General features: G+C 40.5%; 1 protein-coding gene across 1 annotated transcript; it reads right to left on the reverse strand.

Annotated features, from left to right (window-relative positions):
* Positions 1-431: 431 nt before the first annotated feature.
* LOC140342838 (large ribosomal subunit protein eL42) lies at positions 432-9,996 on the reverse strand. The gene is made up of 5 exons (XM_072429204.1): positions 9,908-9,996; positions 4,612-4,717; positions 3,818-3,885; positions 1,682-1,804; positions 432-496 (listed from the first exon to the last, which is right to left on the reverse strand). The coding sequence occupies exons 1-5, from the start codon at positions 9,908-9,910 to the stop codon at positions 476-478; spliced, it is 321 nt and encodes a 106-aa protein (XP_072285305.1). The 5' UTR covers positions 9,911-9,996; the 3' UTR covers positions 432-475.
* Between the last annotated feature and the right edge of the window lie 3,881 nt (positions 9,997-13,877).

Genomic DNA, 13,877 nt, shown 5'->3' on the forward strand with positions numbered 1-13,877 from the left:
TGAAAACATCACAAACACCACTAAACAAATTAAACTGCAGTGTGGTTTTGTCTTTACCAGCACAACTTTTTTTTTTTTTTTTGTTTCCTTTACATACATTCTGAACATCCTCCTGGGGGGTGCACCAAAACTGCCCTTTGTAAGGCACTTTTATTATTTAGTAACTGCATCCAAACACACTCTTCTACAATTTTCCAATTGGCACCAATGGTTTAACTACATAAACATGGGTAATGGTGATAAAGTTTAAAACCTCCCCTGACAGTGAAGCTGCCATAGAACCAGTGCATTGCTGGCCAGGGAAGGGCTGCTTCTAAAGCATGTATTCCTTTTGGCTGACTACTGATGCAGCAAACAGGAAACCCCAAACTGCACCCTCCCCATTTACACATTTCAATTGAACAGAAAAATAAAAGTGAAAACGCATAACATAGAATTTATGATTTTATTTCTTTGTAATTTGAGATTCTGGAGCTTAGAACTGGATAACTTGTCCCTGTAGGAGAGAAAAATGTATGGTAAATTCTTTTTTTGCAGAAGAAAAAATTAAAAACAAAAAAGTCTACCAGCAGCACATCTCTACAATAAAACATATGTACCCAGCCTCACTCTCCTAGACCGGTTACTGTGGGTTCCCTCAAGCTAAGGTGCATAAAACTGAATGATGGCGCTAGCACAGTTTTGGCACAACTTCAATACAAACATTTACAGCTGCTGCCAAGGGACTGGCTGCAGTCATGTTGCAATTCCTTTAAGGCTTTGTCCACTGCAACTTTAAATGGCACAAACTAGACAGGGGAGTGAAGGTTTGAGGAAAACACCATAAGGTTCCATCCAGGCTTCACATGTTTATCAAATGGTGAAAGGTATGTGTTCAAATTACCTGCTTTGAGCATCAATTGTGGAATGTCACCTGCTTAATTTTATCATATCAAACTTTGTTTTTACATTTTCAGACAGGGGCATAGAGGTTCCTTCATGGCGAGAATCCTAAAAGGAGCTGGTAATGCATAATTCTCTGCAGCCCCTTTCTGGTAGGCAGAGAGCCCGGCTGCCCTGCCTCTCATCAGCAGCTCTATTCTTCTGAATAGATCATAGAGAAGCTGTTCCACGCTTAGCTGTTATCTGTTCAGAGGATTACAGCTGCTGATGAGAGCGAGTGAGTGTATGAAGGCTGCTGGTAATATTACAACTCCACACCGAAAAAAGAAGTTAATTTTCACCTTATAGAAAAAGGGTCGTCTACCCTTTTATGCAAGGTAAAAATTTAAGTTTAGGTCCGCTTTACCAAAACATGGAATGCTAGTAAGTTTGATTAAAATACACAGCACAGAACAGTTTGGGCATAGTGCAAAAAACTGGAAAAATAGGACATACTAAGGGAGCAGGCAATATAAAGTTGGAACAATGTATATGGAGAAGGTAGAACACTGACGTAATAGGGGTTACTGGATACCCATGGCATAAACAACTGGGAGCACGAAATTTGCCTTTTCTTGCCCTGCCCACTTTTTGACCACCCAGCTACAGCTCCCCCCACCCGACTGAAAAACACAGGAAGTTGTTTTTTTTTTTTACCACCTCTGGACCCTTGCTACCGATTTACAGTACTGCAAAGGAATTTAGAGTTAGTTCCATAAAATATAGTGTTGTGAAATTTTTTTTGTTAATGGTTGCTCACCTTTCTCTTTTTGTCTCCTCCAAGCTCAAAGTGCTTGCATCTCTTTATGGCCAACATCCTCTTTGATCGGCAGTTGGAGTCAACACACTCCAGCCTCAGCACAATCTTCTTGGTGGTTTTAGCCTACACAACCATAAAATACTTATTAGAACTTGGATGAAAAAGAATTTAAAAAAGCTTTATTGTATGAACTACAAACCCATCTTGTATTAAAATAGAAATAGACTGCAGAGATGGAGACATTATCCTGCCCCTGTACAAGGCATTGGTCAGACCACATCTGGAATATGCAGTCCAGTTTTGGGCCCCAGTTCACAAAAAGGACATTGTGGGATTGGAGAGTGCAGAGAAGGGCAACTAAAATAATAAAAGGAATGGAGGAGCTCAGCTATGAGGAGAGATTAGCTGAACTGAATCTATTCTCCCTTGAGAAGAGACGTGTAACCTCCCCAGCGGTAACCTCGGGGTTAAAAAAAAAAAACCACCACACAAGCTGAAAGCGGTAACCCTGAGTCACACTCAGGGTAGTTAAAGTAAAAAAAATAAAGGCTTACTTGGTCCTATCCTGCCATCCTCTGGCTGTGTCCTCTTCATAAGATCTGACCCCCGGCGAGTGTGCTTACGTTCCCCGGGACTAAGCGGTAACATCGGCACATACAGCCGCCACTAGGGGTGCGGCGGGAATTTTAAATTATTTTGAATTGCATTCAATACAAAATAACTGTATTGAATGCAATACACTGAATTTATATGTCTAAATGCAGTGAATTGACTTATGAAAATTTATTTTACAGTATAATATAGTATGAGTATAAAAGTTTGAAAGACAAAATCATGTTTAAGTTTATTATTAATTTTTTTATTTATTAATTATTTTGACATGATTTGGCGTTTCAAACTTTTTTATACTTCTACCATAAAATACATTTTCATGAAAAACCAATACCACTTTTTGACATATAAATCCTGATATATGATCACCCTGTATAAATATATAAAGGGTGCATATAGAAAACTTTCTTCCCAATTATTAACTTTGAGATCATTACAAAGAACAAGAGGGCACTCTCTACGTCTGAAGGAAAAGAAGTTTAATCTCCAGATAAGGAAGGGATTCTTCACTGTAAGGTCTGTGAACACATATACATATACATATATATATATATATATACACATATACATATACATATACATATATATACACATATACATATACATATATATATATATATATACACACACACACACACACACACACATACACTACTGTACTCTTACATTACATGTTTTTATTTATTTTTAACAGTTTTGTGTGTTTTTTTATGCCTAAAAATTATAGCCTACAATGTAAAATAATATTCCATGCAAAAAAAAAAAAAAAGTAACGCTTTTTGCATTCTCCTTCGCAGGAATCTAAACCCAATATGCAGCCATTTTTCTTTATCAGCCCAGAATGGAAATATGCAACTTCATTCACTACCAGCAGCCAACTGTGCACAGTTCAGTGAGCAATTATAAGGAAAGGACAAAACAGGCAGGTACATTTATTTTACTGCAGAAGAGACATAGAATGCTCTTCAGCAGCCTGCATGTTCTCTCAAACCCCCTCCCATATTCCAGCTCTGCACCCTCCATTAGACTACAATACATTCAACATTTCTGGGGGTGTTGAATACCAATATGCCCATTCCTCCCCACCATTACGCACTATGCTTCCATTCTCTGAACCAAATAGTGAATACAGAACATCTCAATGTCAAAATATTGTACAGTGAACTATTGGGGACACAGGTATCCGACATTTTGAACACCTGATAAACCGCAAAAGCTGATAGGATGCGACATTGAATGACAGAAGGGGAAACATGGGCAGCAAGAGAGGAAAGCAGAAGCCTTTAATAGTTGGGAGACTTTAATTTAGGATTTTCTTTTGCCCCAACAGGATCATCTTGAAAAGGATCACATACGGCATGTGCACACCAACATCGCATCTTTACCCGCAGCTACAAAGCTGGTTTTAGTCAGCTTCACATGTGTACAGCCCCTACAGAATCATGAGACAACCTGTACACACATCGAGCTACATAAACACCCCCATTCATTTCGGTTCCTAAAATGTTTAGGTATAGAGCAGACCTTTTTCCGGAAAATTGGCTTTGTCTGCCCACCATAACCACTCTGTTTGCGGTCGTAACGCCTCTTTCCTGAAAAGAATGAAGAACAATGGTTACTATGATAAATACAGACCAAATACAAAAATCAAAAGTCTATGAAAACAGCCCAAGTGTCTGGATCTGTCTGTCTCCGTTCACTTTACAAAAGCAAAGCATATACACAAAATTTTGCTACAGTGCAAAGCTTTAAAAGTTTTTCCCCCCCCCGGTTTACCATATCACATTAAAGCAGACCTAAACTCATTAACTCATTATCAAAGAAATTAAAGAGTAGACAACTCTTATGATTTCCACATGTGGGGACCAGGTAAGCTGTAAAACTCCCATGAAAGTTTCTGCTTTTGGTACTGAAATTTAACCCAGCGTCACACTCGGGAATACCACCAGGGAGGTAATGGGAGAAAAAAAACTGCCGATCTCCTGCATGCACAGTTCCTGTGTTACAGGGACAAAAATCATTCACGGATTTTAAAAGAAGAGCAGTGTAGCCACAATAAGACCGTAAAAGTATTCTGTAGCTGACAGCTGGAAGGGAGTACAACACAGGCAGAACAAGGAATCTAGGAGGATCAACAGGTATTTTTTAAAGGACTTCTCAAACAGATATAAACTTTTTTTGTTAATTTTTTTTTTCCATACACTCAATGACACTTGAGACATTCCAAAAAACATTACATGCTGAACCTCCAAATACACACATTTGCAGTGACACTTTATAGCATTACACAATGCTTCTCTTCAAGTAGATATCCTTACCTTGGGCATAGAGAGAGTCTTTACCCTTCTTGTACTGGGTAACTTTGTGGGGTTGATGCTTCCCACATTTTTTGCAGTAGGTTCGGCGGGTTTTAGGGACGTTAACCTGCAAACAAGACAAGAGAAGACAACAAAAATGACGACAAAAAGACACTTGAAAAGAAGCTTTCCCACCCACCAGTTGCTCTCATAGCCAGCACTCACTCTGTGACCAAATCAGACCTACCTACTACATGGATTATATGAAAAGTGGGTGACCACAATAACAGAAACTTAATTAGGGGTCAGAATGGTTGCTGGTGGTTGGCACCTTGCCAGCTGCTTAGCCTCCCCAATTGCTACACTGGCTGATAAGCATTTTTGGGGGGCATACTGAGCCAATCTCAACTGCCTTAATTCATTACCCATGGGGTGCTGCAGATAGGATGCAGCTCCTGTAACAACCACAAGGACCAAAAAAAAGAGTTTATTTGCAAACTTTCCACCACCATTATTTTAAATGCGACTACATGTTCCCTTTTCCCAATTGCGCTCCTGCATTGTCATGGAAGGCTACAGGTGGCAATGTCAACAAACATTAAGACCGAATGGTCCACCGTTGTAACCCATTAGGAAATGTAAACTATAAATTCGCAACACCGAGATGCAAGAAAAGATGGGTCTGTATTTTTTTTTAACCCCCCAACTTTGGGGGGCCCCCTTACCTTAGCCACGCGCTCCAGCGGCGATCAGACGATCCCGCTGTGATGCTGGGGTGCCTCTCCATCGGGGGGCGTGGCCGGGTGGGAAATTTAAAAGCAGATTACCAAGTAATCTGCTTTTAAATGTCGCCCGGGTTCCCTGCAATCCAGCTGCTCGCATCTGCAGTTAGATGCGATGCACCATGCAGGATTTCTAACTGCAGATGCGATCACCAATAGTAAATTCCAGGGGGTGATGCTAGCGGCGATTTTCCGCTGGCATCACCCCCGGAATTTACTGCAGCTTCAGTGGAGTGAGCGGGGCAGGACATCATCACCGCATCACCCGGCAAGATGTGACATCTTCCGGGTGATGCAATGGAGTGATGAATTCTGGGGGCGGGAAATTTAAAAGCAGATTACTATGTAAGTGGCTTTTAAATTTTTTTTGAACAGTAAAAAACACTAAAAACCATAAAAGTATCAAAACACATTTTAGTGCACCAAGCATCATTGCCCAGTGCCCTGATTTACATTTTGCCCACTATTAGCCCTGAGCTTGTTCTGACTTTTTGATGATTTATAAATCACTTCCTGAATGTAACATTTCATCACTTTGTCTTTGACCTTGATTGTTCCTGACTGATTGCTAGAGACCGCATGGCATCCAAAAGGCATCCCGCCGGCGCAAGTGCTGTTTTGGAAGAATTTGAAAGCAGCGATAGCAATTTGGAGTCCCTTGTGGAATCGAGCGATAGTGAGTCACCAGGAAATTTGTCACCAGACAACGAAAGTGAACTGAGCGACAATTCTGAGCCTGAGGTCAGTGCTGTGCGCACATGGTGCCCTATTGACCTTCATGTGAAACAGGCAGCACCGCCAAGATTTCCATTTCCACCTGGGATGAAAATTGAGGCTGAATGCGACGACCCCCTGGCATACCTGAAGTTGTCGAAAAAATTTAGCAGAGACAAACAGGTAAGCCGCTATTGTGTTTGCTAACTTTTTGAAATTTTTTTGTTATGCAAACATTTATGCTGCTTTGTGTTTGCTAACATATTACTTGCAACCTTTACACTATAAAAGCACATATCCTAAAATACATTTATTTTGTTTTATGCAGGTACGCTGGACAACAACAAGGTGCTCCACACCTGAGGTTTGCAAGAAGCAGAAAGTGGGAACCTGTGACCAAGGATGACAACAGGTGGTGATTGACTACAACAACACCATGGGAGGTGTGGACAGAGCTGACCAAGCCATGACATTCTACCCAGCAATGAGGAAACAGCAAAGGAAGTACTACAAGAAGATTTTCAGGCATCTTGTTGAGCAGTGCCTATGGAATGCCTACGTTCTATAAAAAAAAATAGTCTGAGGCCTGTGAATCATTCAGACTTCATTTTGCAAGTTTCCGAATCCATAGTCAAGAACCACCAAACACCATCAGTGGCTATGAATAGACCTGGACGTCGTGCTTCCACCGTTGTCAACCCAGAACGCCTGACCGGTCGTCACTTCACTGAATACATCCCACCAACCCCGAAGAAGGCGGCACCTACAAGGATGTGCGTGGTTTGCTGCTCAAAGACCGATGACAGAGGAAGGAAGAAACGCAAAGAAACCAGGTTCTACTGTCCCGACTGTGATGTTGGACTTTGTGCAGCACCCTGCTCAAAAAATAGGATCACTTTTTGCATCAAAAAACTGACAGAATTAGAACGGGCCCAAACCACTTCTATTTAAACAACAGGCTAGGTGACGTGGGGACCCTGGTCACATGCCCAAATCTTATGTGCCAAAATTATGCTTTGAGAATTAATCCAGGGAACAACATCCACATCACCCTCCTCATCCTCTACTTGCATCACTCTTCATAGCAACTAACATCACTGCTGAACTGACCTCCTCCATCTGCCTGAACCTAATCTGCATTTATCTCTCCTTCTACAGGTATGCTGTGCAATCTGACTGCTATCCCCATTCTGTATGCAATTTCCCTATGATAGTCTACAGTATGCTGTTCAATTCAGATGAACTCATTGTATACATTTGAATCTGGCCATAGCACTCTGTTCCATATCCATTTGTCCCAATTTAGAGTTAATTAACTTTATTGCCCTGCCAATCCCCTCCCATACCCAGGTTTAACTGATATCCTAAATTCCCTGTTACTCCCATCAGTCCATCCATATTCAGGGCCCAAAGCACTTCTATTTAAACATCAGGCTAGGTCACGTGCCAAAATTATAAGTGCTTTGAGAATTAATCCAGGAATTGACACAGGAATTTGAACAGAATTGGACATACAATTTTATTCTGCAGCTCCCATCTCCTGCCTCTGACTGATTCATCCAGCTGGACTCCAAAACATCCTCTGCTGCTGCCATTCTGAACTGGTATTTCATCGAGCCATATCTGCGACTGACTCATCATATTCTACTCCCGGATCTCAACAAGCCTAAAAGCCTCACTGCCACACATATTACAGGACCTGCTCTCATGGATTTCAGTTTGCCACACAGTTTATCGGACTCGTATGGTTTGCAATTATCTGTTAAAATGTTATTATTCACCAGGCACTCTTTTCTGGCACCATTCACTCTCCTCCTCAGTCTGATAACTCATTGTCTCCCTGCTTCTTCACTCTCCTGAACCTTTTTTTTCTACTGCTACTTTCTGGTGACATCTCACCCAACTCTGGTCCCCCCCCCCCCCATAGCCTCTCCCTTCCATACACTCTCAGCAAGATACTCCTCTCTCCCAACCTCATCCCAATTCACCCTACCCATACATTCTTACCCCCTATCTCTGGCAGTCTACGGAATGCCCAATCTGTTGGCAATAATTTAACCTCCATACACAACCTTTTTTTTCCTTTCTAAATCTCTGAACTTTCTGGCTCTCACTGAAACTTGGTTTTCCTCCTCTGCTGCTGCTCTCTCCTATGGAGGCCTGCACTTTACACATACCCCTAGACATACCAACAGAATAGGGATGGTGTGTGTCTCATTCTCTCACCTAACTGTACATACAGAGTTGGCTCCCACACATTCTTTCCCATGACCTGCCCACCCTAATCCTTGGTGATTTTAATGTTACAATGGGTGAGCCAAACCTTCCCTCCTCATTTGGACTCACACAGCACATCAATGGCTCCACACTTTAGACCTGGTATTTTCTAAACTCTGCAACCTCACCCACCTTGACAACTCACCTTTTACCCTTTCTGATCACAACCTTATAACGTTCAACCTATCGGACTCCTGCCCCCCTTTGCCACACCCCAGACCTGGTCAATGGCAGAGAGATATCCATAGCCTCGACCACAACCTTTTCTCAAACTGCCTTGCGTCCCCAACCCCCGCTCTTTCCAAAATAACCTCCCCAGATGAAGCTGCCACCATGTTAAACCACTCTCTTTTCTTGGCTCTGGATAATGTTGCCCCTGCCACCTTCCACTACGCCTGCCCTGCCAACACCTGACCCTGGCACAACAATCAGCTTCAAAAGACTGTTCATGCAGCTGAGCACAAGTGGAGAAAATCTGGCCTCAGCACCGACTTCATGGACTACATAGCCAAGCGCCTTAACTTTAACACTGAGCTCACTGTCACCAAGCAAAATTACTTCTCTGCTGTCCATAGTTCTCCCCAGAGGGTTTTAGCCGGTTGCTCCGCCCGGCTGCTGTGAATACCCCGCCCAGCTCTCCTCGGCAGCGCTCATCCTCTGCACGGATCTCAGTGAGGCTGCTCTGTGCCATCCATTCAGAGGATTGCTGCTGTGATGAGAGGATAGCACACAGTTCAGCCTTCATGTGAAGGAGACACAGGCAGCCCCGCCCCCATCTCATAGCACGAGCTCTGCCTGGGAAATGTATCCACTGCTAGAGCTGTGTGCATCATTCTGCATCCTCCAAGCTCTATGTGTACAAACCTCCATATCTCCTAATATGTATGTCACAATGACCTGTAATTTTCAGGGTGTACAGGGGACCCTCATAGATACTAGTTATTACAATTTTAGGCCTCCAGATTTAAAGAATTTCAAGATATGGGGGTCACAAATGTAAAAGGTTATGAAAATTGAACTTTTGGGGTTGCTGTTTCAGAGGAAAGTGCAACTAGGAGTCCTAAATTGAAAGTGCAAATTGGGGACCCCGGGGGCCACTAACATAGCAAGGAGCATTGGGGTGGGGCCCCTAAATATATACCTACTTGTCAAACTACTGTCTGCTTCTTTTAGAAAGGTTTAGCCACAAGTGTCCCCCACTTGCACCTACAGTTTCAGTTTCCTATGCCTCCACGTGTACCTTAAAAATTTCAAGTTAATACAACCAACGGTTTAGGAGATATGAAGGTTTGAACACAGCAAGTTGTTAGGCTGCAGAATATGACAAGCAACTTTTACACTCACATAGATCAGTCACCACAGAGATAGAAGCGCGGGCTCTCTGCCCCAGATAACACAAATCCTCGGCTCAGGGTCGTCCAGCCGCATCTCCAACAAGCACAGACCCAGCGTGTGATTCTATATCGCTAGAGCCCGATAGACCAAATCTGCATAAAGGATGGTAACGGATTAAGAACGATTGAACAAAATCGCTCAGTACTTACCATCCTGGCCGGCCACGAAAAAGAAGGATCGGAAGCAGGAAGTGGCGTGTAATGTGTAGTGCGGAGTACCACAGAGCGTGCTATCGGATAGAGCGTTCCGTCTCTATGGTATGTAAAACTATGCGCGTGACAACACCACTGTCTCTTTCGTACAGAACGTGTAAGGTCAGCTGAAAATTGTTATGAAGTCATTCAAATGCCAAAATATAAAATAATATACCATTATCTGTATGTGTCAGTTTGTACAATATTCATCTTTTATACAAGTTGCCCTTTAATATTCTTGCTGCCAGGGTTTTTTTTTGTTTTTATGTGTACACATGTTAAAAGCCACATATTAGAGCTAAAATTAGATTTAAAGAAACCCTAAATATTTTCTAATATCCGAGGGGGTTGTAGAATGAGATGATGTAGAATGATAATTAACACATCAAGAAAGAAACCTTAAAGCAAATGACACCTACACCCACTGAAGTAGCACCAGCTAACTTGCCATCACAACCCCTTACTTTTCCAATCACCTTTACTGTTTCCCTTTCATCTACACCAACTTTGTCTTCTTCTTTCTCTCCTTTTTTAGAAAATCTTCAAAACCCCAATGGGACAAGCCTACCACTGGTAGGGCCCATAAGCCAGTTTGAGGTGAAATTCCCCTCTAAAGCAACTCATTAAGTATTATAAATCTTTCACACTATAATTTATCCACAATAGAAATAGAGGTTCTAAAATTGGGTTCAAGTTTTTGTCTGTTTGAAGATTTTTATAAATTTGAATTTGTTGAAGACCTACATTTATTTGCGAGAAATGTGTTTTTTAAGGTGATGTTTGTTCCTATAGAATTTGCGGAGTATAGATCTAAGGATTTTACAGTACTCAAGGACCTAATGCAATTATATGAGTATGAGACTCTTACTACAACCAAAGTAAAATCTTCATGGGAAAAAGGTCCATTAGACCACTCTTTGGATCACCTTTTGATAATTGTCCTAGATCAGGAGTGACCACACTTTTTTGGCTTGCGAGTTACTTTTAAAATGACCAAGTCAAAATGATCTACCCACAATAAAAATGCTAAACATATATTTATTTATATATATACTGAGTATACTTTATATTTAAAATATATATTGTTTACCTTGCACAATAGCATGAACATGTAAGGCACAATACAATTCTGTACATTTTTGACCATTACCTTACTCTGATGACGTCTTAAACTGAATGGAATCACCCAAAGTTGCATAGTCCGGACAGTAGTTTCTAGTAGCCAGCCTCAAACAGACTTCCAAATGATCATCAGTCATGGTGGAACGGTTATTGGAATTAATAAGTCATGTGGGCGGTAGAGTTTATTTTGAAAAAGGCAGGCCTCTGCGATCTACTCGCATTGCCTTTGCGATCTACTGGTAGATCGCAATCCACCTGTTGGGCACCCCTGACCTATATCTACACACTTCCCTGACCTTCGCCCAAAATCCACACATATTTTCTTTTTTATAACGGGTAACTCTGTGAGGCAATTAGAAATTACTAATAAATCAGTACAAAATTTGTCACATGGACAACGTTCAGCTCTGCACAAACTAAGTACAAATAAAGAAATAGTTACCAAGTCATCTGATAAAAAGGGTAACATGGTGATTCTGAACACTACAGAATAATGTTTTGAAAATACTTTCAAATAAAGAGTGGTATTATAAAACTTCTTCAGTCTAAGTAGATATATTCTATGAGGAATTTTATGGCACTATTTCTGAGACCTTTAATGATGGTACAATTAAGAAACAAATCTTTGACTTCCTAAATGTCAAATGTCCTAAGCTACCCACCTTTTATGCGCTTCAATGTGCATAAAAATATAAATTATTCCCCTGGTCGCCCAATAGTGTCTGGAATTGGCTGTATTTCTTCTAATGCTAGCCAATTTGTGGACGACTGTTTGAGGCCTTTTGTATAGGGACTACCCTCCTTTTTGAAAGATACCCCGGATTTGTTAAAAGTTATTGAAGACATAACCATTCCTAAGGATGTTTTTCTTGTGGCCATTGATATTGAGGCTTTGTATTCCAGTATTCCTCATGCAAAGGTACTAGAAATGGTCAAATTTTTTTCTGGTGAAACTAGTAACCAGATAAGTAAACAGAATAACCTAATCTTGCCACTTTTCAAATACATTCTTACTAGGAGTGTTTTTGATCATGCCATTTACCTCCAGGTATAGGGAGTGGCTATGGGGACTGTGAAAGTATATAGAATATATACTAGCCTTAGGTAAAGTGAGAATTAATTCAAACTATATTATTCTGTTTTAAAATGACTAACTCAGTTATTTGTGTTCTTTACTTCAGTTCCCGGAGGCGCCTTGGCCTTGCACCTGGTCAAGTGAAACCAGATAAGAAGACCATAGAAACTGCCAGCAGATAAGGAGACCATGAAAACTACAACCCCCTTAAGAAAACCAATTAAAAGTGGAATGTACAGCGGCAGTAAAAAGCAAAATAATAATTAGACTGTTTCCAGGCAAATTAAAGAAGAGACTAGCCCAGAATTGGATGACCGGTGACGCAAGGAACTGAAGTAGATAAAAAATAGACTTTTGCTTAAGTTTTCAGAAACTCCTTTAGACAGAGGAAAGGACAGTCCCAACCTCTATTGCCTTGTCTGTTGTGAGTTTCCCACGCGTGAATAAAACCTTGATTCTTTTACTATACCTCAGAAGTTGTCGTGAATAATTGTCAACTTACCATTGACAGGACCAAATGTGCCCCCGACATATGCCAGCCTGTAAGGGTGGGAAAGATGGTTTTTTTCTAACGCAAACCTCTCGATATACCTCTGCCACATACTAATCTGGTGTAGGTACATGGGTGATGTTTTTCTTGTAATTAACAGTTGTTAAACAAGTCTGTTGAGAAACTCCAAAGCAACTCTTTTAATCTAAATACCACTATCAGAAAAGAGAAATTGTCCAGAAGGGAATTTCAATTAGCCCCAGTAAACCGGGCTAGGTTATGTGCCTAGCCTCAAAAAATTCTAGAAATTCGTTAAGAAAGAAGGAAAGGGAATGCTATTTGAAAGGCACCCATTATTCAAAATTATAATAGAATAAAAACATAGCTTTATTTATTTTGTTACATGAATAAAACAGTAATATGTGTACCTTACAAAAAACATAAGTACAAATAGATAAAATCACACTTTAATTGATATTGCTATGTTTGTATAGAAAAGAAAACGGTTTCCTTTCTGACGCATTTCGCACAGGGGGCTTTCTCAGGGGATCTGGGAAACCAATAGTACAAGAAAAATTGGCTTAGTACACATAATCTTATCAACAGAGGAAGTTTTTTAGTGTATTAATGTACAAAATACTATATCTAATTATAAAGAAATGTGGTTTCAAATCAATTTACATCATTGTAATCAATGGTTACAACTTTCAGGATTGTTCCCTTTGTTGGTTTTCCATACTACCTAGATCTACAGACAAGGTGTTATTCCAGTGTTGACATCTCTAGGAAGGAACAAGTAAGTGCCCCTAATTAATTTATACATGATACTAAGTCTATACATATCAATTAACTTTACCATTAACTAATACCATTTAATGAATTTTCTTTTCATTTAGAACAATTTGATCAATTATCCCAAGGCAAGCAATCATTTTTCAACAACATAAGTTCATTGTTTTTAATGAATTGAACACACTGAGATACTCACAATTGTAAGTGCAAAATCAAGCTTTATTACTTTTATAAATTGATTGGAAACCACATTTCTTTATAATTAGATATCGTATTTTGTACATATTTATACACTAAAAAAAACTTCCTCTGTTGATAAGATTATGTGTACTAAGCCAAATTTTCTTGTACTTATAGCTTGCTATTGGTTTCCCATATCCCCTGAGGAAGCCCTCTGGGCGAAACGCGTTGGGTAAGGAAACCGTTTTCTTTTCCATACAAGCATA

Source organism: Pyxicephalus adspersus, chromosome W (genome assembly GCF_032062135.1).
Source record: "Pyxicephalus adspersus chromosome W, UCB_Pads_2.0, whole genome shotgun sequence".
Lineage (NCBI taxonomy): Eukaryota > Metazoa > Chordata > Amphibia > Anura > Pyxicephalidae > Pyxicephalus > Pyxicephalus adspersus.